At 52.5% G+C, this 21,892-nt stretch overlaps 8 protein-coding genes and 1 non-coding gene across 9 annotated transcripts; 3 read left to right on the forward strand and 6 right to left on the reverse strand.

Annotated features, from left to right (window-relative positions):
- Positions 1-1,240: 1,240 nt before the first annotated feature.
- BO86DRAFT_401633 (S-adenosyl-L-methionine-dependent methyltransferase) lies at positions 1,241-2,751 on the forward strand (the record flags this gene model as incomplete). The annotated part of the gene is made up of 6 exons (XM_025673787.1): positions 1,241-1,334; positions 1,394-1,529; positions 1,658-1,769; positions 1,838-2,096; positions 2,199-2,458; positions 2,716-2,751. 6 exons carry the CDS (start codon positions 1,241-1,243, stop codon positions 2,749-2,751), a joined length of 897 nt encoding a protein of 298 aa, XP_025525522.1.
- A 528-nt stretch (positions 2,752-3,279) lies between these two features.
- Positions 3,280-3,783, reverse strand: BO86DRAFT_401634 (uncharacterized protein; the record flags this gene model as incomplete). The annotated part of the gene is made up of 1 exon (XM_025673788.1): positions 3,280-3,783. The coding sequence occupies one exon, from the start codon at positions 3,781-3,783 to the stop codon at positions 3,280-3,282; it is 504 nt and encodes a 167-aa protein (XP_025525523.1).
- Positions 3,784-4,623: 840 nt separating this feature from the next.
- Positions 4,624-6,782, reverse strand: BO86DRAFT_366349 (alpha/beta-hydrolase). The gene is made up of 5 exons (XM_025670098.1): positions 6,265-6,782; positions 5,889-6,203; positions 5,698-5,813; positions 5,327-5,624; positions 4,624-5,227 (listed from the first exon to the last, which is right to left on the reverse strand). The coding sequence occupies exons 1-5, from the start codon at positions 6,563-6,565 to the stop codon at positions 4,641-4,643; spliced, it is 1,617 nt and encodes a 538-aa protein (XP_025525524.1). The 5' UTR covers positions 6,566-6,782; the 3' UTR covers positions 4,624-4,640.
- An 823-nt stretch (positions 6,783-7,605) lies between these two features.
- On the reverse strand, positions 7,606-7,676 carry BO86DRAFT_t205. Its single transcript has one exon. It is a non-coding gene; the product is annotated as a tRNA-Gly (tRNA).
- A 219-nt stretch (positions 7,677-7,895) lies between these two features.
- Positions 7,896-8,826, reverse strand: BO86DRAFT_390863 (phospholipase). The gene is made up of 2 exons (XM_025672482.1): positions 8,575-8,826; positions 7,896-8,506 (listed from the first exon to the last, which is right to left on the reverse strand). The coding sequence occupies exons 1-2, from the start codon at positions 8,609-8,611 to the stop codon at positions 8,052-8,054; spliced, it is 492 nt and encodes a 163-aa protein (XP_025525525.1). The 5' UTR covers positions 8,612-8,826; the 3' UTR covers positions 7,896-8,051.
- A 238-nt stretch (positions 8,827-9,064) lies between these two features.
- Positions 9,065-11,396, reverse strand: BO86DRAFT_449559 (sugar porter family MFS transporter). The gene is made up of 4 exons (XM_025676727.1): positions 10,834-11,396; positions 10,074-10,771; positions 9,782-10,022; positions 9,065-9,719 (listed from the first exon to the last, which is right to left on the reverse strand). The coding sequence occupies exons 1-4, from the start codon at positions 11,048-11,050 to the stop codon at positions 9,253-9,255; spliced, it is 1,623 nt and encodes a 540-aa protein (XP_025525526.1). The 5' UTR covers positions 11,051-11,396; the 3' UTR covers positions 9,065-9,252.
- Positions 11,397-11,978: 582 nt separating this feature from the next.
- Positions 11,979-15,262, forward strand: BO86DRAFT_411457 (uncharacterized protein; the record flags this gene model as incomplete). Its single annotated transcript, XM_025674586.1, has 4 exons — positions 11,979-12,077; positions 12,966-13,559; positions 13,920-14,484; positions 14,693-15,262. 4 exons carry the CDS (start codon positions 11,979-11,981, stop codon positions 15,061-15,063), a joined length of 1,629 nt encoding a protein of 542 aa, XP_025525527.1. The 3' UTR covers positions 15,064-15,262.
- Positions 15,263-15,582: 320 nt separating this feature from the next.
- BO86DRAFT_411458 (uncharacterized protein) lies at positions 15,583-19,604 on the reverse strand. The gene is made up of 7 exons (XM_025674587.1): positions 19,333-19,604; positions 18,552-19,268; positions 17,748-18,477; positions 16,333-16,397; positions 15,971-16,283; positions 15,852-15,858; positions 15,583-15,793 (listed from the first exon to the last, which is right to left on the reverse strand). The coding sequence occupies exons 1-7, from the start codon at positions 19,390-19,392 to the stop codon at positions 15,604-15,606; spliced, it is 2,082 nt and encodes a 693-aa protein (XP_025525528.1). The 5' UTR covers positions 19,393-19,604; the 3' UTR covers positions 15,583-15,603.
- Positions 19,605-19,780: 176 nt separating this feature from the next.
- On the forward strand, positions 19,781-20,953 carry BO86DRAFT_390868 (uncharacterized protein). The gene is made up of 3 exons (XM_025672483.1): positions 19,781-20,077; positions 20,148-20,542; positions 20,611-20,953. The coding sequence occupies exons 1-3, from the start codon at positions 19,939-19,941 to the stop codon at positions 20,869-20,871; spliced, it is 795 nt and encodes a 264-aa protein (XP_025525529.1). The 5' UTR covers positions 19,781-19,938; the 3' UTR covers positions 20,872-20,953.
- The last annotated feature ends 939 nt before the right edge of the window (positions 20,954-21,892 follow it).

Genomic DNA, 21,892 nt, shown 5'->3' on the forward strand with positions numbered 1-21,892 from the left:
GTCCGGTCTCGCACCAGCGTCAACAGATCCGACAGCAGATTCGAGTAATATTCGTCAACGATTTCCACAATGCTTAAGCTCTTGAGAGACGGGCCACGTCGGGGGTTCGCCAGAGATGTGCGATCATTGTCACATGACTGAAACTGCACCTGTGAATGCGGATGATAGGATAAAGTAGAGGTTGGTAGACTTGATGGAATCACCAACAACACCGAGTCAGGGCGTACAGGGTGTTCGTGAACTTCTCCTCCTCATGGGTGTACTCGCCAATGATTATAAAAAGTTCATTTGGTAGGCGCTGCATGGTATGTATGCAGTGTGTTGCCTAGCAACCCTAACAATAGCTGACCAGAGAGATCCAATCATTTTGATAGTCGATGAAAATCCAATTGGGTGGAACTTTCCTCATTTAACTCTATGTTGGTTGAAAAGGACGGACATTTTGTCTAGGAACCAGCCCTGCTCAAAGCACGTGACCGCGAAGTGGGCGTTCGATACTTTCGCAATATACAAAGTATATCTTTCGACATTTGTTTGGCAATCGGATTTTCCATTGCAAAATGTGTGGATAGAGGATCAGAGATTCTATTTCTCCTAATCAGGAAAGCGGTCTTTCGCCTCAGGCCCCCGCTACACCTACAAATCTCTAGACTGTTTGCTTCTCAATTGAGCTTTTTCTCCTTTTTCGCTTTTCCTTTTTTTTTCCCCTTTTCTTTTTGTTTTCCGAGGGGACACATACACATAGTGTCTGGGCAAGAGATGACTACCTAACAGACCGATCACTGTATGGTTCCTGCAATGAGTGCTTAGATAGTTCATTATTGTAACACTGAAGTATCACAATATATGATGCTGTTAGCCGGGTTGACCGCAATGCGAAAACAAAAGACAGGAGACAGACAAGTGCGTCGGTGTCGCGATAAAAGTTTATATCTTGTCCGCCCCTCAGTTGTTACGAGTGTTACGAGTTATCTTAGACATCCTGCCAAGGCTACGTGCTTGCAGCCAGCTCTGCATTCACCTTGCATCACGATAACAATGTGTATAAACATATCAGTTTTGACAGCCTGCCATTCGGGTGCCAAGGATACCTCTCCAACACATACAAGCATCAGCATCGAGACATAAAGCTCCCCTCTTGGGTCGGTTCGTAGGGCCGCGGAAATTCCCGCTGGCGCATAAGCAAGGACCATTACTCTCATAGACAGTACAGAATATCTGTCTCGTCGCTGAAGTGGAGATGGGTCTCCTCCGCCTCCTCTCCGCCAGAGCGAGTGAGAGCGTGACGGCATCCGACCTTGCCAGAGAGTCCGGCTACGATGAAACCCTAATCGGTACGTTGCATTTCCCACCATTCTCATCTTCGAATGCACCACCCAGCTAACAACACCAGGCACGAACCTAGCCCGTATTATGCGCATGATGACTGCACTGGGACTCGCCACCGAAACCGGCTACCAGAGCTACCGCGCCAACGCGCGAACCATCTGTCAGTCCGGCCCAGGCTCAATCGGGGGTTTGGTCATTGCGTCAGTGTTTCTCGTACTTTCCCTTGTCTTTCCTCCCCACGATCGGCGTGGACCATCTTCGTTTCTTCATCTTATCCGGAAACTACATACTGAATGGCATGCCACTCGATGCTCTACCCCCTCGCCAGCCAAATTGACCAATACCTCCACCAGCCCAAACCCTGCGCCACCGACGAGTCGCCCGCTTCCTACACCTTCGCCATGCGGGAAACACTCTGGAAGACCCTCTCCACAGACCGGGTCTGACAACGAGCCTTCGACAATAACATGACCACCCGGAACAAGAGCTTCTCGGTGCCGTGGCACAGCAAGTACAGTACCCGGTGCGGGAGCGCCTCCTTCTTCTGTCTCCCACCAATCTGGAGCAATTCTTGAAGCCATTCACCATTGTCGACATTGGCGGGTCCCAGGAAGTAGACCTCCAGCGATTCGCAACGGCATTACCCGACGTGCCATGTGAGCTGATCCTCCAGGATCTCCGCGAGACCGTAAACATGATCCCCCTCGGCCTCGATCCGAGGATTCAGCCGATGGTGTATGACTTCTTTACGCCGCAGCCAGTTAAAGGTAAAATTTGTTTTCCCTGCTTTTGATCAGCTTACTTTCTCTTTTCTCTCTGTTCTCTCTTCTTTGCCTTTCCTCTAGACATAACCATGGAACAAATTCCAGGGGCGGATGTCTACTACCTCAACTCAATCCTGCACGATTGGAACGACGAGGCAGCCCGGAAGATCCTGTCGAACACGGCCCAGGTGATGGGCCTACACTCGCGGTTGCTGATCAATGAAATGGTGCTGGCGGAGACGGGGGAGACGCTGGCGCGGGCGGATATGCACATGCTGATGTGGCTGCCTTGTAACGGGATGGAGCGGACGAGGCGGCAGTGGGAGGAGTTACTGGGTGTCGAGCCCCTCTTGCAAATTGTGGCGGTATGGCCTGGGGAAGGAGCCGATCCGCAATGCGTCATTGAGACTTGTTTCGGGGGTCCGAGTCTCATGAGTGAGGTATCTGGCTGTATGTGGTGTTATTTAGTAGACCCTACTCCATATTGACGATGGGTTATGCGTCTCGAGGACTACGGGGTAACGGGGTGGTAATTTTATCAAAATGCTGCCTTTTCAGAGGACGCCGCTAGCAACATCGAGAGGTACGTGTATTCAATCTACATATATGTCACCGCCTCAAGGCTCTAGCCGTGGCCGACAGCGACTTCAAACTTTGAGCGACTCCCACTATGAGCTGTGACTCGGGGATGTGCGTCTTGGGGCGAAGATATCCGCGGATCAAACATTTAGCAAGATGGACCAATATCAGCGACCAGCAGGCTGGATTCTTCACGTTGACTTGCTCTTGAAAGGGATTGAAATAAAACAAACAAAAGAAGAAGACAAAAACATACAACAGAAGGGATTCGCTGGTGGTCACCCACCCAACTACTAACCTCCCGGCGTGTGGCTTAAGTACGGCTGAGCGGACGGGAAGCCCTGTTTTCCACACCCTGTGGTCGTATGTACTTGATTAGCAGAGGCGTTGCTCCATACTGAGCGCAGAAATAGTTTGTGCTATAATAGCAGCTTATTACATTTTCGGATGACAGCTGAGTGGAGGAAAGGCAGATTTATGCGGGTAATCCTTACATGGTCATTTTATTGATTTTATATCTTGTTTTTCGTACGATCTAGCAACGACCGGCATGGCAGGCAGGTGCAGAAGCAAAATGCATAAAACAGTACTCTTACTTCCCACGAGATCACCGCCAGGACTCATGCTGGCACGCATGGTGAGCCGCAAATGCATCCCAGAACGCCGCAGTCACCCCGCATGGCTTACCATCCGACTTGCGGACAGTACACACATAATCGCCCTGCTCGTTCCGCTGGTATTGGTAGAGGATCTGAGAGTCCACTCTATTCTCTATTTGCCCCGGGCTCGTGGGCTGTCCCCGTTCCTCGGCAGAGTGCTGCGGAGTCAACCACGGCGTGCCACAGCTCGCGCAGCCGTAGACCAGCCGGGTGTCTCGCTCGGTCAGCTCATTAACTCTCAGCTGCGCGACACAGTCCAGATGAAAGCAGCTGTAGCAGTTCGAGCACTGGTGCAGCGGCTTCTCCGTGTCCCCCAGCTCCACGCTGTTGCACAGCCCGCACCGGAGATGCGTCATCCGAGGGCGCACTACCGGCACCTGGAATGGGCGGAGCTGCTCGGGCAAATAGTGCACGTAGTAGGCGAGGCTGAGGTGGTAACGTGGTGGAGGCATGTTTGGTGTAGACTTGTGAGTTGGAGTGGTCGGGTGATGGGAATGTTGAGGGGTGGGTGGGGAATATTGAGACATGTGTAGAATACGTGCATACCAGGGCGGATTATATACTTCACATCACAACAAAGGGAGCGGTGATTGTTATAGGAGTATTTCAGCACGGAACAGATAATTCTCTTCGAGGCAACATGAGGTAACGGTATTCTTCGCGTTTGCTTTGGTAGCGTTCTTTTAATGCAAGTACTTAGGTCTTTGACAAGCTTGCTTTTGGGCAGGGTCACATCTTAGGGACAGATGGAATTCACCACTTTACAGCTACAGCACCTTACCACTTTTTGAAATGTTTGATACTGGTAAGCAGAAAGGATTCCATGCCGACTTGGGTTCGCCTCGATGCATGCAGGATCTCTATGGAATTAGACTATCTCCTGTGTAGTCGACTCGAGCCCCGGTTTCTGCTCTTACCAACGACCCCGGCTCCAACTTCTCATTTAATAAGATGAATAATTTATCAATGACAGGCTGCGATGATTAATGTAGAAGAATAAGCCCAGATTCAGAATCATAGCAAACATGATCTAGAATACAGTACGATACATCCGAATGTCTCTAGTCACTCGAGAGGGGGGCTGTCGGCACCTAAGTATGGCTGTCACCCGTATGGGGTTATTTCATGTTCTAGACGTTCTATCATTATCATCCACTCTACCACTCGCTAATCCATATCTAACACTCATCAACATGCTCATAAAGAAATAGAAAATTATGTACTTGCCGGGTAAGGCTGGTGTCCGAAGACCGTCTTATCACCTCCGATCTTGTGCCAGACTCATAGCCGCTGTCAGTGTCACCAGAGTTCACCCCCTCCACTCCAGGGGGACTCTTTCATCGCGTCCGAAGATGCGGAACGGAGCACTGGAATCCCAACAACCTGCCTCAAGAAAGTCTCCAGTGACATTCCGCACGGCGGTTGTGTTCCCAAACTCCAGGATCAGCCCTCCTGACGGGGCGCTGGCATTGAACACCGGCCAACCCACCGTCGTACTGACCGTCGCGGGGTCCTTGAGGAAAGCCAGCAGATAATCCTGCATCGTCCGCGAGGTCGCAACCTCCAGCTCCGAGATCTCACCGACATCCAGCATGTAAGTACCAAAGATCATCAACAGGTCTGACCAATGGAACGCACCCAGCCAGGGGACGGGGCTGATGTTGGTGAAATTGCCTGCCCACTCGTACCGGTAGGTCTCGAGCCCCAGCGAGGCCCGCAATAGCGCATCCTTATACGAGGCGCAGAGCCATTCCCCGGTCGTCTCCATGGTGGCGGTGTCATTGCCGGGGGTGATCGGATCTTCGCGGGCGGCGTTGGAGCGGATCGCCGGCCCGGGGGCTACGCGACCCATTCGGTAGCGCTCGGTTTCATTGGCGAAGATGTACTTCTCGTCGGCTGTGAAGTATCCCCTCTCTCGTTAGCCATGTTCTGACACAACAGACTAAAGAAGAGGATGGGAATTGAGACAAAGGGAAGGGGGCAGGGGAGACAAACGGATATAGTTTGTGAACGCAATAGACGGGGTGCCATTATAGCGGTTGATATACTCCTCGATCTGAACCCAGGACACTTGGCGCATACACTCCAGCTCCGCCTCGGCATCGTCCCCGTAATTGCATCCCAGACCTTTGGCAACGATGTGAAAGTCCTCGTAAACATCATCCGTCTCCGTGAGGTTGATGGTCACTGACGGCGGCGCAGAGATCACGCCGAAGCGGGCCGCGAGAGGATCATCGGGGTAGGCGAGGGTATAGAGGTGTGTCAGGGCAGCACCCTGGGATTGGCCCCACAGCTGTCATGTTGTGGTCAGGCTTAATGAAAGACATTTGGAGAATTTTGTTGGGAACTACTTGTTGCGAACTCACCATGATGTTCTCTGGATCTCCCCCGAATGCTCGAATATTCTCCGATACCCACTCCACCGCCGCGCGCACATCCATGAGAGTCAAGGATGTCTCCTTCAAAGCTTTAGACTTGGGATCTGGAAGTGTGAAACTCTCTCGTTAGAGATGGTCACTTACAAGGGAAGAATGAGGTTTTCAAGTCGGATACTCACTGCCGAAGATATTCGCCCGATAATTAATGGTCACCACAATATGTTCCTGCGAATTGGCAACCCAGTTCGAGGGCAGCTGGGAGGGGATTGCGATGCCCCCTGTGGTCCCTCCTCCGCCCGTGACGAAGAGCGCCACGGGTAATTGGGAGGTCTCGTTGGCATAGGCCGGGGTCCAGATGGCCAGCGACAGACAGTCTTCCGAAGACGACCACGCGACGGAGCCCTGGTTGTCGGATTCGCCGATGCTCAGCAGGAGGTTCGGCGGCTCATACTGGGCCCACATGGACTCGCCTGCAGCAACATACTGTGGACATGCTGCAGAGAAGAAGGTCAGCCGTTGTCGTCAAGTAATAAGCCTCTCCTTGCATTGACTTACCCGGGCCAAATCGAGTTGAGTCAGTTCTCTTCGACGAGTGCGCCAGTTTTTGGGGAGGAAGCCAGCGGAGGTCACCAATCGGTGGCTGTGCATAGGGTACCCGCAAGAACTGACGGACATTGGGATAGGTATCGTTCAACATGCCGATGAAGGTTCCAGTCCGGGTCTCAACGGTCAGGTTCGACCAGTTGGACAAGGTCCGCGCGGGTTGCCAGCTCAGATCCGCATAATAAGGAGGGTTCAACTCGCCCAGCGCGAGGGAGGCAAGGCCGAGCCACCCAAAGGCTGCCCACGGAGTCATGACTTGCGAAATTGCTGCACTTCTCCACTGAATAGCTTTGATCCTCGATGCAAGGATTTGATTCACATCTCAAATTGACCTGGAAGGGCTGATTTGCGGGGCAATTTATACACTCAAACTACATGCGGTATCCGAAAGCTCCGAGTACGGCGAATGGCCGAGAACGGAGACAGCCGTGAGGCGGGAAGAGGAGCGTGGGGTGTGTGGGGTAGTGAAGGAAGGATGAGCCGGGCACCTGGAATGACGCATAACTATCAATCAATATCGCCCGTAGATACGTATTTGAGCCGAGATCAGACCATTTTTCCCGGCTGGACGGACTGAAGAGCAGGATTCAATTCCGCGCCAAGCCCAGTAGCAACGTGCCGGCAAATTCATTATGCGCGGGATAACATCGACTGCTCCCGCCGAGATATCGTGAGAACCTCATGGGGTCACCCTTTTTCCCTGTCGTCTATATATGTGATTGTGAGCAAAGAGACTGCGCGTTAATCCAGGTACAGCACCACGGAAGAGGCTCTGGAAAACCGCTTATGAGGTATATCGCATGGAGGATGTATTTTCAAGGGCAGTGGGAACCGAAGGGTAGAACTTGTAGGCATCGGCTGCGTCACGGAATTTATGGCTCGGAGTAGACTTCCTGGATGAGTCAATACGACCGCTAACTTAAGACCAAACAGGCAAGTGCGTTGCTACTGTCCTTAGCTCTTAGATGACACTATCGTGTATAGAACGACGTACTTTTCACCAACTGGTTTGTCAAGAAGTAAAATTGATCTCTTCTTGCTGACAGGTGGCCATGGGTATTTATGTCAAGCACTGGGTAGTCAGCGAGATGTAGTTTGGCAATTCTTCATGGCTATAGATCCCATTTAACATCTGGGACCCCCGAATGAAAACCACCAGAAGCAGAAGTGCTCTAGCCATAGGTGAGAAAGTACTCCAGAATATCTCGACTGAAGCACGGTCTAATCTACAAGGCCAGTGGCAGGTCGGGCACGGGAATATAAAGGAGCAAAAAAGAAAAATGAAATGCTGAGTGCATCATCCGTGAATCGAACACGGGCCTCATCGATGGCAACGATGAATTCTACCACTAGACCAATGATGCTTCTATGAGATAAAGCCAGCAGTTTTGCTTTGATAAACTTTTGAGAGACAAAACACATTCAGTCATAATATCGGGTCTCGTGAGGCACCATTCATTCCTCAGCATTGTCCCCTTATTAGATGCGATCATACCCCCTAGTGTGCTGTCATCTACTAGACCACAACCAAGAGATCCTGCAAGACAAGAAATAATGGGAAGGCTATTGGTCACTCGAAGAAAGGCGACGTTCCAATTCAATACCGACTCTGTACTGTACTCGTAACCTTGAATTACCCCACCGGCGAGGATATTCCCGATGTTGCGAAACGACATACACAAACACCATGTGAAAGGTATTACCACCTCAGAGTCACGGATCTGTTCCTGTAGATGATTCTACCGCTTCTTACTGAACGGAGGAACTCTAGGGACGTGCCTGCCGAACTTCCCAAACCACCGCACTGCGCGATAGTATAGATGCGCACAATTGACGCAGTTCCAGTGACTATTGATGCGATGCCACGGCGTCGTGACCCCGTGACACATATCCACCAGATCCTGCTTAAACCGCGCATCGATGGCCTTCTTCGACGGTGCGTGGTCGAAGCGGCCTTGCTCCTTGTAATTCCGGTAGCCGAAATCGTGGCGCAGACAACTGTCGTGAAAGTTGAAGCCCAGCGGGTAGTCCATCGAGGCCGAGCAGCCGTCGTCCGTCCAGTCGAGCCAGGGGGGTCGTCCGTGTGCGTCGCGCTTGTAGGTCAGGAACTCCTGCAGCGAGGCGTCGAAGAGCAGGTAGTCTGTGCACGTCTCCTTTTGCTGCTGCGTTGGGCGGGAGACTCCGCAAGTCGCGGCTGTGGTAGCACACTATTAGCCCTAGTCTGATGAATCATTTTCCTTGTGCTTTGGCATTCAAACATACACCGAGCCGCCGGATTAGTCTTTTGTCTAGGAGTCATGGAGTTAACCTGATGTTGAAGCTCGATTCACAGAGTTGAGGGAAAGTACTGTACAACGCAACATGACCTTGTACTGTAGGATACATAAAATCGGGTCTCCCGGGAAAGGAGACCACAAGATATATAGCAGTGGCTGGGAAGTTTGAATACGAGAAAGATCTGTCTAGGCTCGTAGGGACAAGACTCGGGATCGTAATTTGGGTTTGAAAGGCTTCTAAGATCCCATTAGCACAAGGAGCCAGGATTTTCAAACAGGACATAGTACCATCCTTTCTGGTGTGGGAACAAAGAGCGATCGCGAGGTTGCTCGGGTGCGCCCGTATTCGGGTGGGGATTCGGCATGCCTGGTTTCCACGGCGCGCGGGTCGCATCCTGCACTACAATCGCAGTCGAATCCGGCGCAATCCACGGTTGACTCTTTCTGGAATGTTGGAATGTATGATTTCGAGAAAGGGAAGAAGGAATAAGATGAATTCTCAAAGCACTCCAAAGCATACATATATCTAAGCACTATGTCATCTCGACTGCGTACAATCATAGATGGTTCATTGATACAAGAAAATGTCACACCAGGGTCTGCAGCGTCTGCCTGGAAGACTTACCCCGACAGAGGATTCCACTCTCTGACCAGGGATGTTACCCTATGCAATATCCTTGCCATGATCAGTTCTCACCTCCGACACCCCGCGAATCACTTCCCCATCCGCCCCCGCAAACGCCGTATCGCCAAACAGCTCTGCAATCTCCTCCAGTGTACTGTTCGCCGTCTCCACGTAGTAGAAGTACACCAGCCCAGCCGAAAACAGACAGAACCCGGCGATCACCAGGTAGAAATACCCGTGGATCCCGGCGAAGGCGTCCGGAGAGACCATGCCGATGATGAAGTTAAAGATCCAGTTGCTGGTGGTGGCCAGCGCCATGCCCTTGCTGCGGCCGCGCAGGGGGAAGATCTCAGCGGGGAGGAGCCACGGCATCGGGCCCCAGGTGAACCCGTACACGATGTTGTAGAGCATGACGAAGGCGTACTGTCCGTTCGCGCGGGTGTGGATGTCCAGGTCCGCTTCCGTGAAAGCACAGACGATGCTGAGCAGGATTGCCATGCCGATGCCTGGGTCGAGGGGTGTTAGCTGACTATCTCGCGATAGGGCTTTGACGAGGGAAAGAACTCACCTCCGAGGATGAGTAACGGCTTCCGACCCCACTTGTCTGCCAACCACCATGTTACGACCGTGGCAGCAGTATACGGAAGTGCATTAGCTGCGGTGTAGAGCAAAGATTTTCGTTCATCAAAGCCGGCGGTGGCGAGGGTGCTGGGGAGATAGAAGGAGATGATATTGATGCCGTTGAGCTGGGCGAACATCTGCACTGTAATTCCGACAATGGTCCGTTTGCGGTAACGAGTAAACATCTCCTGTTAGTTGTATTAGTGTCGTCATGAATGACAAAGGCACCTGGGTCTTACCATCCACGTGGACTTTCCGAGGTTGCTCTCAAAAATGACAGCTTCTTCGATCTCAACGAACACCTTCTGCACATGCTCTGCGTCGGTATCCCCGTTCGCATGCAGGTCGGCGACAGTCTGCAGACTCTCCTGCATAAATCCGTTCTTGGCCAGCCAACGCGGGGTCTCAGGGAGGAAGAATGACATGATCAACAAGATGAACGAAAGGGCGATCTGAATGATGAACGGCCCCTGCCAGGACATCTCCCCGGGCAGAAGGAAATTGAACCCATAATCTACCCAACATGAAAGCATGTATCCGGCAATGAGGAAGGTATACTCAATCCCCACCATCATACCACGCCGATGCGGGGCAGCGATCTCGGTCTGAATGATGGGCACCGTCATGGACAGAAACCCGACACCCAAGCCTTGGATGGTGCGACCCGCGATAAAGGTGCCAAACCCGGGGGCGAACATCTGGATGAACGCGCTGAAGAAGTATATGAACCCGCCAATCCGGACGCATTTCTTGCGCCCGATAATATCGCCGAGACGTCCCGCGATGAGGGCGCCTACCGCTGCAGAGGCCTGTAAACAAGCCACCGCTATGCCGGTGATTGACGGATCCACCCCGGATGTTGAACCATCCGCGCCACCGTAATCCTTGAAGAAACGGGCAACAAACACAGGGTTCACCAGGAGACCCGACATGATCCCTGGGTTGATCCTGCCATCAGCCGTCTTTTCTTTGCTTGGCAGTTGGGGTGATGAGACATACCAGAGTTGTACCCGAACAGGGCATCGCCCAAACTACCGAAAGCACATGTCGCATAAAGCAAGGGAGCGCCCTTGAAAGGATATCGGGCGGTGATGGTCTTGGGCTTCAGCTTTCTCTCTAGCCAGCCTTGTTGTTCATGTTCGCGAGCAGCCACCGCCTGCGCGGTGCGGGTTAGGGCAGCCTTGTCGGTTGCTGCAATGGCTTCTTTCACCGACATTATCCCACAGTGCCTCAGATGAGCACTATCAATCAGGAAAAAAAAGTTTCTTTGTAGTGACAATCTTGATGCAGCACGAGCAATCCGGGACACAGTGGCCGTGGAGCCCTATTTCTACCCCAGAGCGTCGTCCCATGGGGTAGCGAAGGGTTGCTTCTCCAGGTTTAGAGAAGTGGAGCCTTTGAACGAGGGTTGAATCCGCAGTAACGTAGGCCAGGCCGACAGGCTTCAGGCCAAGCCGGTTGGAACATCTTCCAGGGCTGGCCTAGCACACTAAGGGCTCTTAGTTTGAACTCAGCAGGCCCAATGGCAGGAGGAAACTTGCAGAGCCAGCAAGTGATCCCCGTCGAGTTGTTGTATGTTAGGTGATTTGAGTCACCGGATCAGTGAGGGGAAGTGCTTTTTTTTTTCCGGAAGCCGTAGTGAGATCCGTTCCCACTCGGCCCCGAGAGTCTTCAGCTTCCGCCGGAACCGAAGACATTCACTGTCCGGAAGATTGAAGCTAAACCGGGCCGGTAAGAATGCGAATGCTACTGTGGAGTCACGTGATCATCGGTCCCATCAGTACTATACTATCTACACATTCAATGCTACCACACTGAGAGGCATACCAGGCAACAAATCTTGCTGGACTCATAGATTTACTCGTAGCTAGCCTCATGACCATATTGGACAGATATTTGAGTTCTGTTGACCCCCAGTATCTCCACCGTGGCAAACGCGACATTGCCTATCGTCCCCAGAACCGCTAAGAGGGCTTCTAACTGCTTTCTAGGCCAACCAGATGTTTTGACAGCATGAAATATGTCCATGCGCTCATATTAGGATTAATGTAACTCAGGAACAACTCGCTTGTGCTGAATCGACCTAAGAAGGGGAGTGACCTCTTCTCTCTTTCGATCAGAGCTTGTCAGCATAGCGCTCTGCGATGCACCTCTACATTCGACACACCATCTTGGCTCGAGCCGAGGTGTCCAAGGGTCCAGTCAAGATGCCAGCACTGTGCTCGCAAAATCTCAAACCGGATGTGAGTGGCCCACAATGGACCGATACTTCAGCACATTATCCAGCATCCCGTGTCGTCTACAGGCGCCGTCATCGCTCATAGATCCAAGACGGAGTGAACCTGCCTGATGACCACGCAAGATGTGACGACGGGTCAAACTAGCATTGTAAAAGGTTCCGGCGGCAAAATTGCCTGGACCTGCGAGCACGAATACAGGCTTATTCTGCCCGAGGGAACGCGACTGTGGGCGTCGTCCGTAGACGACCGTCGGGCAATTGTTCGGCCTTTGCTGCCGAGCACCATCGCCAAGCACCATCCCCATTACGTTAGTAAGATCGACCTTTAGTTGAAGCAGGTTTTGTCTGCATACCGGGTGGCAAGGCCATGTTGACTATATTTTTGCCACTCTTCTTGAGTCCCGGCCTAGCGGTGCATAGCATGATACCAGTAGCATCCGTCGCATGCCCTGCTCATTGCATCCGGGTCAAGTTTGCCAAAGTTGAGACAAATAGTTCCGTTGAGCATATGCTAGCAAGAGACCAGAGGCGGGTCTGTCGAATATGCGATCCTTGATCGGCGATGTTTTCATTTGCTACCGCAAAACATGGGCAGGACGTGCAACACGTATCGCCCTTGGGCTGAATGACTGTCTTCAAGGGAACGAAAATAGTCCCGGGACACAATGCAAAAAAGCTTCGTCTCGAGAGTTTGCCTGACAAAGGTAGCTAGAATGAGGGCACATACTGATTGATCACGAGGTCTTCTCGTTACCCAGGTCGGTGTCCACACGCTCAGAGTCTCGCCTTTCGTATATTCAGATGCTCGCCCACTATCCACAGCCACCTCCAGCGATATATCCAGTTTCACCCGCATTTGGGGATGCAGATGCGCCACGTCTCGGGTGAATAGCATGAGCTGGTGCTAGTGCGTACTCCTGACTACGAGCGCCACCAGTTCCCTTTCTGTGTCTTCCCTGACCTGCAGGAGTACCACACTTCTGACCTCTTCATCCGGCATCCGGATCCGGCCAAGGCCGATCTGTGGCGCACAACATCGCGCCTAGACGATGTGATTGTCTTTCTCAACGGCGAGAAGACGAACCCGATCTCGATGGAGCAGCATGTCATCGCCGCCAACCGGGAGGTGACCGGATGCCTGGTCGCTGGTGCACAACGCTTTCAGGCGGCGCTGATCGTGGAGCTCGGGCAGACAGAAGCAGCACTGACTGTCAGTGAGCGCGCTGCTATGATTGAGAAGCTCTGGCCCAGCATTCAAGCGGCGAACAGTGAGTCTCCAGCTCACGCGCGCATTGCCAGGTGCCACATTCTGTTTACCACCCCCAAAAAGCCCATGTTGCGCGCTGGCAAGGGAACCATCCAACGGGTTGGTACATTGATGCTCTATGCGCCGGAGCTGGAGGCTCTCTACACCGACGCTGAGAGGTTGGCGCAGGCCACCGGGGGCATAGCGGCAGGGCCTGGTAGTGTGGATGATGCTGGTGAAGTCGCTGGATAGATTCGTTCCTCTTTTATAAATATCACAGGCTGGGCCGTAGACAAGTTGTCTGACGCGACGAACTGGTTCGATCTGGGGCTAGACTCACTGCAAGCCATCACGCTGACCCGAGAGCTGAAGCATTGTCTCAATCTCCCTGCACTTACACCTAATCTGGTTTACTTGCATCCTTCCGTGACGGCACTCACCCATGCAGTCCAAAAGCTGCATCAGCAGGGAAGGGAGTCTACGCAACTGCAGCAAGAGACTTTGCTTCAGGAACGTGACCAGCTGCTGCAGAAGTGCATCAGCCAGATTGAGCCGAGCAGTGATTGTATTTCGCAGTCGGCAAATAGACCCCAAATGTAGACGGTGATTCTGACTGGCTCGACGGGCCAACTGGGCTCATACATCCTCGATGCGCTCCTGAAGAATCCCTCCGTGAGGCATATTCATTGCCTCAACCGCAATGAACGCGCCCGAGAGACACAGCACGGACGCATGGCGACGTATGGTCTGACCTTACTGGCTAACCAAAAGTTCCGTGTGAGTTTCTGGACGGCGCATCTCAGCCGAGGGGATCTCGGATTGCAACGCGGGATCCTCAAGCAGCTACAGCAAACGACAATATTGATCATCCACAACGCCTGGACGGTGAACTTCAACCACTCGCTCGCGTTCTTCGAGCCCCACCTCCAGGGCGTGGTGAGCCTCAGCAATTTCACAGCTCGCAGCCCCCAGTCCCCGCGCCTTTTCTTTCTCACCTCCATCAGCTCAACCACAGGCCACAAGACCGAGTCCAGCCTGACCCCCGAGACGGTCATCACCACCACCACCACCACCACCCCCGCCCTGAACGGCTACGCGAACAGCAAGTACATCGCCGAGCATCTGCTGGACCGCGCTGCGCAACAGCAGCAGCACTCCAAGAACAGTCATGAGCGAAGGCCCTCCTTGGCATTCGCCTGAGTCGGCCAAGTAGCTGGGGCAGTGCGCGCTCCGGGCTTCTGGAACCCGGCAGAATGGTTCCCCAAGTCTCGTCCGGAGTCCACTTCATGTCAAGGCCCTTCCAAACACATTGGGCCCCGCTCTAAATCGTATTGACTGGGTCCCGATCGATCTTTTGGCTGAGGTTTTGGTAGATTTGGCGCTTCTCGGCGGGGCACTAGATGAGATCCTCCCTGTTATCGCCAGAGAACTTGCGGCGCGGAGCGATGTTAACGAGCTTGAGATAATCCCACTGCGGGAGTGGGTGCAGCGGGATCGGCTGGATATTGAGACCGCTGGGCGCGGGAAGGACCGTAAGAAGCTCGAAGAGACGGAGTTGCAACTGCTTCTGGCGCGTCATCCGGCGATCAAACTGCTGGGGCTCTTTGAGGGCTTGATCGGACAGACTGAGTCGGAGGATGCGCTGGAGACGGTGCGTACAGCTGAGGTTAGTAGACGGCTGCAAGAGGTGGAGGGCGTGCAGCCGCAATGGGTCCGGCAGTGGATTGTGGAGTGGTTGAATTAGTTTCTTCTTGCAATTTGTGACCGCTGTAATGGACTAATCCATTCACGTTATCGTCATCGCTTTCCTTCGTGACAAGACTGAATCTATGAGAAGGAAGCTTGTGCGTTTTTGGAGGGTGAACGAGAACATGTGGTTGGAGTGGTAGACATTCATTGCAACGCCAGGAAGCCTTGTCAGGGATTAAGCTCAGAGCCTGTTTACTTAACCACATTATATTTGTAGAACTCTGATGAGAAGGTACAATGAGGTCTGGTTAGCCTGCATAAGAAGATTCATATGTTTCTAGAATCATTGTTTGGTTCAGAAACAGATATTCAAGCCTCCTTGCCACCATGTCTGCCTTTATGAGAGGGGCTGTCTGGAGTATGACAGCTCTCCACATTCTCTAAGTTGGAAAATATCGACTCTACACTTCCTCCGAGTATACAGTAGAATTTATCTGTTAACATATACGATCGGAACCTCTCTTCATTCATTAGACAATTATTGTTAATCTTGATAAAGTATAAAATCTCGAAGCAATGCAGCCGCGTCGAAGAGTCAGCATGGGGCCGGGCTTGTCCATTTTCGCCGGGCGGCCAGACGCAGAGATGGTATACTCAAGGAGACCAGAGCAACGCATATCTCTGAGATGGAGCAGAAGTAGATCGGGACTATGTCTCTCGTCGGGTCATTGCCCCTGTAGAGCTTGATGACATAGGCCAGGCGAATCGTTGCCGTCGAACACGTCCTGATCAAGTCCATCAGTCCAGTCCAGTCGCCTCCATCATTGCATAGACGGGACTCACAGTAAACCTGTTGAGCATAGCAGCAGGAGAATCCCGGATCTGAGATGGCGTTTCACATGAAGCCCTAAACCATGCTCGAATCACTTCTGGTGGTGAGCTGTTCAAGAATGAAGACTCACCCAGAATCGGTCGAACAGGCAAAGCTGTAATCCAGATGTTGCTCAGAAGAAAGACCACCGCGACATCACACCAGAAAATGAGATGGGATATGCATGCACCCTGTGCAGCCTTCGGCTCCCACCAAAACCTTCCGATCGGATGGCACTGGAAGATGGCCACGAAGATGAAAACGACGGTAATGACCACAATCGCCGCGATGGTGATGGTGATGATGGTTCGCATGTGCTGGAAGACCTGGCGGTACAGAAACAGGATCGACAATTTCACCAACGCAGCAGAGGTGATATAGAGGACCTGCACGGCCAGTTGGATCTAGGGCCGGGTGTCAGCGGGGGACGATCTTCTCCGCTTGTGCGCGAACCTTTCCCAGGGCATCATAGTCAATCCCGCCTTCCTCGCTCGTGCGGCCGATTCCACGCAGTACTCCTGCCATCTGATGAGTGGAGATTGGGAGAACCTTTGGCGACGAGAAAGTACAGTACCTAATATTATGGTCGCCAGCATCCCCGCGCAGGCTACTAGGGCCCCGAGACCACAAAGATCTTCGGCTATACTTGACTTGGATAGCCAACAATGAATGGCTAGCTTGAGCGATGTCATGACAAGGGCAACATAAAATATACATGCTGAAAAGACTATGAGGCTTAAGCCATAGCCAGAGGGGCTTAGGTGCTGTGTTGTTGAGTCAGAATATAGAAACCTTTGACTCCGAGGATCAGATCAGTATCTACCTCGTCCATTGTTGAAACGAAATTGGAGGGTGATGGTGATCACAGCGAAGCCTATGGCTACTACTCTGTAGAGGAACAGCGATTGGCGTCCGAGTGAAGACTGATAAACGATACCACCCGACCATACTCTCATGCGTCACCAGTGTATCGCGCTGCCAAGAACCAGGGATCGAGATCGGTGGATGATCTCAGCCGAACCCTCGATCCAACCACCGAGTAAAAGCGGACCAGTCTAATTCGAGCCTGGAACTGTCCACGTGTTGCAGGATTGTCTCCCCTCGATGAGAACCGCTGCATACAGTGGTAGGACCAGAGTACAGTACCTAGCCAGGGTCGGCTATTTTCCCGCATTAGGCAAATGAACATTTTCTCCTGCACTTAGGTTAGTACCTGCATAAAGTTGTAAAGTTGTGGCGGTGAGATCAGATTGAATGTAGTACAAGTCCTATGGAATTTGGCGCCAGAGAGAACTAGTGCTGTGCTACCAGTACAGGGATGTGCGTAATAATTAACTGCATTCCGTTGGAAAATCAGATCTGTCTTGGTAAGCTGAGATGGATCATGCGTGGCCAGCTGAGGCAGAAAAATCGCTTGCCCGGTGGGTCTCCACTTTTACCACGCAACGAATCATGCCAAAGGATCCTTTCCTGGACCGTCTCATACCTTATATACCATTCTCGGCCATATACTCCAGTATTCGACATGTACAGTTCAGTGTCAAAAACCAAGATTTTGTTTATTCGAGACGACATCGATATCTAGAGCAATCAAGTCTCCTCCAGTATGGGAAAAGTGTTTTTCCTTCCTACCAGCACTGGGACTGCAGCGACAAACTCTAGCTGAAGGTTGTCTGGCAGCAATCCAATGAACACATTCTTCTCAAATGACAATCTCTTCGGGCAAGAGACGAGAGGATAGAGCGCTTTGTAGTTGGTATAGTTGAAATTAGTTATACAATGAATGGTTTATAAAGATGACGAGCCCACAAGCACACAGGGTATCCTTTACAGTCATGCACCTATATACAGCAGACCGGACAACTAACGACTGTGCTCCAACACTTTCAACCCCTTCTGCCGAACGAGGTCCAAAGCCGCCCGCAGCCATGCAACCACCGCGGCATGCTCGGGCTGATACCGCAGACTGTCGATCACGATCCCCAGCGCTGGGGTAACCGATAGCGGTCCCGCCAGCAGAAAATCATCCTGCATCAGGTATTCAACCGAGTGACAGACATGATGGGCCATGGAGATATACTCCCTCCGATGGCCGAGGGCTCGAAGCGGCCCCACTCGCTCATCAGCCGGCAGCATGCAGCTGGTCGGAAACATGCCCTTGTACAAATTGCACAGACCCGACCACAGCAGGACCCGCACCGCCCACAGCAGGATAAGCGTCGCTGCGGTCTCAAAGTCTGCAAAATGGAAGACGAAGGGAAAGAGGTTCTGACCATGCGCAGTTGTCGACGGAGAGGGATAGTTCGAGGCAACTGGCCAGTAGAGTGGGTCCGACCTGCCATCCTGCATCACTGCGTAGATCGTGTCCAGTCTCGCGTCGATTTGCCAGCATTCCGCGATCAGCTGGAAACAGGCCTCGACTTGTTGGTCGGGGCTGAGACTGGGTAAGAGGAACACTCGCTGCAGAATCCCGGGCGCCTGCGCGAGACAATCGACTACCTGCGTGAAGGAGGTTTTCGGGGTTTGGCTCCACGGTTGGTGCATCCACGCCGCGTTGAATAGAAAGCTTGAAGAGTGGTTTTCCAGCGCGTATATTATCTGTGATCGAGGGAGGTGAGTGTCACAAAGATTTTCATATTATCGACTCAAGATCCAGCTAGCAAGGAACTCACCCCTGGGATTCGGACACCGAGGAACAATTGGTGGCCCGGACCGGAGCAGTGAGCGTCAATCCCACGCGCTTCCACCAAGACCAGAAGGCCCTGGCAGTGGCCGAAATACCCTTCCGACCCGGCATTCGGACATTCCATCGCCTCGTACAGATTTAGAGCCATGCACGCTGCCAGAGTTGCATCATCCTGAGCAAGCCTACGATCCCACAGCGCGCGCTGCAGTTGCTGAAGTCCTTGGGTGTAGAGGCTGTGGCTGTATTGGACCAATGCCGGATCGTTGAATCTGCGTCCCACTGCTGCGGCTGCCAGGGCGGCACTGCTTACTTCCAGGGCTTTCACTTCTGTGCGCAGGCTTGCCAGAAGCGTGATCCACGATCTGGAAGGTGCTGTGGACCAGGCGGCTGGGAGACAATTGGCGAGAAAAGACAAGACCAGGTTATGACTGTCGTTCTGCCTCTGGAGCAGCGTGTAAGCTGGAGCTCTTTCCGTGAATGAGTAGCGTGCTTGATTGCGCCCAGCAGGTGAGAGTGTCGATGTCTCGGCGGAGCGCGGAGAACTCTCAACTGAGGATTCTAACGGCGAGGGAGAAGACTTGAGATAAACGTGTTTCTTCTTCGCGCCTGGCTGCATCATGACAAAGACCCTATCCCGCTCATACCCGCCACACACGCGATTCGATCGAGTGCATCGAGCACATGCCGGCCTTTGCTGGTCGCACTAATTCAAGACATTTAGTGTCCAGACAAGCAATAGAGGGGAAGCCAGAAGAATAGGGGTCTACCGCGATTTTCCGTGCTCGACAAGTATTGCAACCCTTGGACTTTCCGGCCACTCCAACCATGCTTGCCGAGTGGGGCGTGAATTGCCCTTGCCCCGTAAGGCTGCCGCTGCCTCAACCCTCAGTCGGAGTGGACAAGACCGAGAAAGTTGACCCGAATGGCTGAGGTGGCCCAAGTCAGTGGAGAAGACTGAGGCTAATCTGTGACTGTACACGAGTGAGCTTAGTCCTGAACGGGCTGTATCTTGCGTGCCGTGAGGTTTCTAAGATCGATGGCCAGGGGAGTTGAGTTGGGGCTGAGTCAATGCCCAACTGGGAAAGACGGGAGGGAATGGGGATGACTAACCTCGCCGCTATACCGAAAAGGGGGTTCATCTTGCGAGAGGCGGAGCTTGCCCCCAACACCCTAAAAGCCCTACATCGCAGGATCACATCTTGAAGAAGATCTATATAAGGAGGAGAAATGGTCCAGCCAGATGGATATTCACAAAACTCCTCAATTGACATTGTTTCGGTCATTCTTCGACCTCCAAGTTCACTGAACATCCTGATCTCCTCAAACACCCCTCTTCTCTCGAGATATTCACGCCGCAAGCGACCGCCCCCACCATGTTCAACGACCACTCCAAAGCCAGCATCGCACAGATCATCTTCTATATCCCTGTTATCTTCGTATCAGCATACCACGCATACTACCGTCACAAGCGACCGCGTATGTCATGGCTCATTATACTCTTTTTCTCCCTCAGTAAGTGGTCAAACACGCTCTGACTTGGAGCATACTATATGCGAACAACTTGATCTGACATCCTCTCCAGTTCGAGTTGCCGCGGGCATTCTGGTGATTCTGTTTGAGCACAAGCCCCGAACTGGCATCATGGTGGCCTCGATTATCCTGCTCAATACGGGCGTGTTCCCCCTGATCGCTGCGACCCTGGGATTCATCCGCATCATCCTGGCACATGAGAAGGAGGTAGTCACCCCACGAATCAACCGCTGTCTGATGTTCTCGCGCATGCTGTTCTTCGTGGGACTGGGCCTGCAGATTGCCGGTGGGTGCCTCGAGGGCAGTGATAGCGCCAGCGACGTCGCGACGGGGGTGAAACTCGTCAAAGCCGGATACAGCATTGTCGTGGTTTTCGAAGCCTGTCTGCTCCTCGTGCAGGCGTATCTCTGGATGCACCTTCCGGACCTCTCGCACATGAGCTACATTGTGAGTTCCCTATCTCTGCGAGGCGGTACCCAAAGCGTCCCATGCCTGTACTGACCGTCCAACCACAGGTTCTCAGGGCAATGGCTCTGGCCCTACCCTTCCTCGTCGTGCGCATCACCTATTTGTTTCTCTCGGTTTTCCATGCGACCGATCTCCGATGGAATGATCTCGCCGGTCCGATCGCTCCGTTTGTTCTCATGGGGCTGCTGATGGAGTATGCCGTGGTTTGGATCTACCTTGGCACGGGATTCCTGATCCCCAGCTGGCGAGAAATGAAGGGGGATCGGGTCGTTTCCATGACGAGATATCCTTTAGTGGAGCAGGTCTGAGGTGAAAGCTGGTTTGGCGAGTAAGTTGCACGGTGATAATGATGGCCCCGGCCTCATGTGGCGTGGATGAAGTGGCCCGCTAGATACTGCTGAAGGTATACGATCGAGAGATAACTGAGCATGTACTTGTACACATATAGCAGCCATAATTTCAGTGATGCACTCGTAAGATCCGTACATGGTACATGTACGGTACATAGTACGATACTATGGTACTGTTGCCACTGTGGCAAGTGTTGTACGGTCTAGAACTCAAGTTGGGAACATGGACTTGCATGCACTTGCACTGAGATTGGTTGGTTTAGTTAGAGTTGGCTGCATGCATACCGTCCCCCTTAGTCAGCCAGCTACCGTCATTGCATATTTCACCCCCGTATGGATACATACTCATAATATCGGGATTTGCTCAACCCCCCAGCATTGGACCGATTGGTACTAGCTTGACGCGTCGAAAGACTCCCGAGTACTCCGTACCGATCCAAACTTGGGTCCAAATTTCCTAGACTGTCACCAAATCCCGAGCTATGACATCAAGGGCGCCTACTAGAGTAAACCACCGTACCGTACTTACACCACCTGGCAATCAGCCGCGTACGAACTCCAGAAAGCCTCGGTCTTCCTATACGACGCTACACAGGGATTGTGATCTATCCTCTGGCCTGATTTGTGTGCTTTGATGCCATTTGAGTGTCAATGTCAATTTCGCCGTCGGGAACCCGCAGAGAGAACTTGAAGCCTTTAGGGCAAAAATAGCCGACGCCTCAAGCTGACTGCCAGGAGAGCGCATCCAGCGGCCAATTGCATTCCAATTGTGGATACCTGCTCGCCGTCGTCACATTCCCACTCTAGCTCATTGGGTAATCGATCGATTGTCGATCGATTGCTGCCAAGCTGCAAGGGTGAGGGCCACTCGGCAAAGCATTTCCACTCACTCAGAACCAGACCTGCGAAAAATCTCAACCCCAATTCGACCACGGAGCTGATTTCCGGTAATATAAAGATTCCACTTTACAGCAATTAG

Source organism: Aspergillus japonicus (genome assembly GCF_003184785.1).
Source record: "Aspergillus japonicus CBS 114.51 unplaced genomic scaffold BO86scaffold_43, whole genome shotgun sequence".
Taxonomy (NCBI): Eukaryota; Fungi; Ascomycota; class Eurotiomycetes; order Eurotiales; family Aspergillaceae; genus Aspergillus; species Aspergillus japonicus.

Bases quoted from the DNA above. Each gene is read 5' to 3' on its own strand.
- BO86DRAFT_366349 (XM_025670098.1), bottom strand. From the start codon at position 6,565: ATGACTCCGTGGGCAGCCTTTGGGTGGCTCGGCCTTGCCTCCCTCGCG. The intron at 5,814-5,888 runs GTGAGTATCCGA...TCACACTTCCAG, and splicing joins TCGGGCGAATATCTTCGGCA to ATCCCAAGTCTAAAGCTTTG. The intron at 5,228-5,326 runs GTTTGTCTCCCC...GATACTTCACAG, and splicing joins TGCGTTCACAAACTATATCC to CCGACGAGAAGTACATCTTC.
- BO86DRAFT_390863 (XM_025672482.1), bottom strand. From the start codon at position 8,611: ATGACTCCTAGACAAAAGACTAATCCGGCGGCTCGGT. The intron at 8,507-8,574 runs GTATGTTTGAAT...GTGCTACCACAG, and splicing joins GACTAATCCGGCGGCTCGGT to CCGCGACTTGCGGAGTCTCC.
- BO86DRAFT_449559 (XM_025676727.1), bottom strand. From the start codon at position 11,050: ATGTCGGTGAAAGAAGCCATTGCAGCAACCGACAAGGCTGCCCTAACC. The intron at 10,772-10,833 runs GTATGTCTCATC...GGATCAACCCAG, and splicing joins CCTGTTCGGGTACAACTCTG to GGATCATGTCGGGTCTCCTG. The intron at 10,023-10,073 runs GTAAGACCCAGG...TACAACTAACAG, and splicing joins TCGGAAAGTCCACGTGGATG to GAGATGTTTACTCGTTACCG.
- BO86DRAFT_411458 (XM_025674587.1), bottom strand. From the start codon at position 19,392: ATGGTTGGAGTGGCCGGAAAGTCCAAGGGTTGCAATACTTGTCGAGCA. The intron at 19,269-19,332 runs GTAGACCCCTAT...GTCTTGAATTAG, and splicing joins GTCGAGCACGGAAAATCGCG to TGCGACCAGCAAAGGCCGGC. The intron at 18,478-18,551 runs GTGAGTTCCTTG...CCTCGATCACAG, and splicing joins TCGGTGTCCGAATCCCAGGG to ATAATATACGCGCTGGAAAA.
- BO86DRAFT_390868 (XM_025672483.1), top strand. From the start codon at position 19,939: ATGTTCAACGACCACTCCAAAGCCAGCATCGCACAGATCATCTTCTAT. The intron at 20,078-20,147 runs GTAAGTGGTCAA...CATCCTCTCCAG, and splicing joins TATACTCTTTTTCTCCCTCA to TTCGAGTTGCCGCGGGCATT. The intron at 20,543-20,610 runs GTGAGTTCCCTA...GTCCAACCACAG, and splicing joins TCTCGCACATGAGCTACATT to GTTCTCAGGGCAATGGCTCT.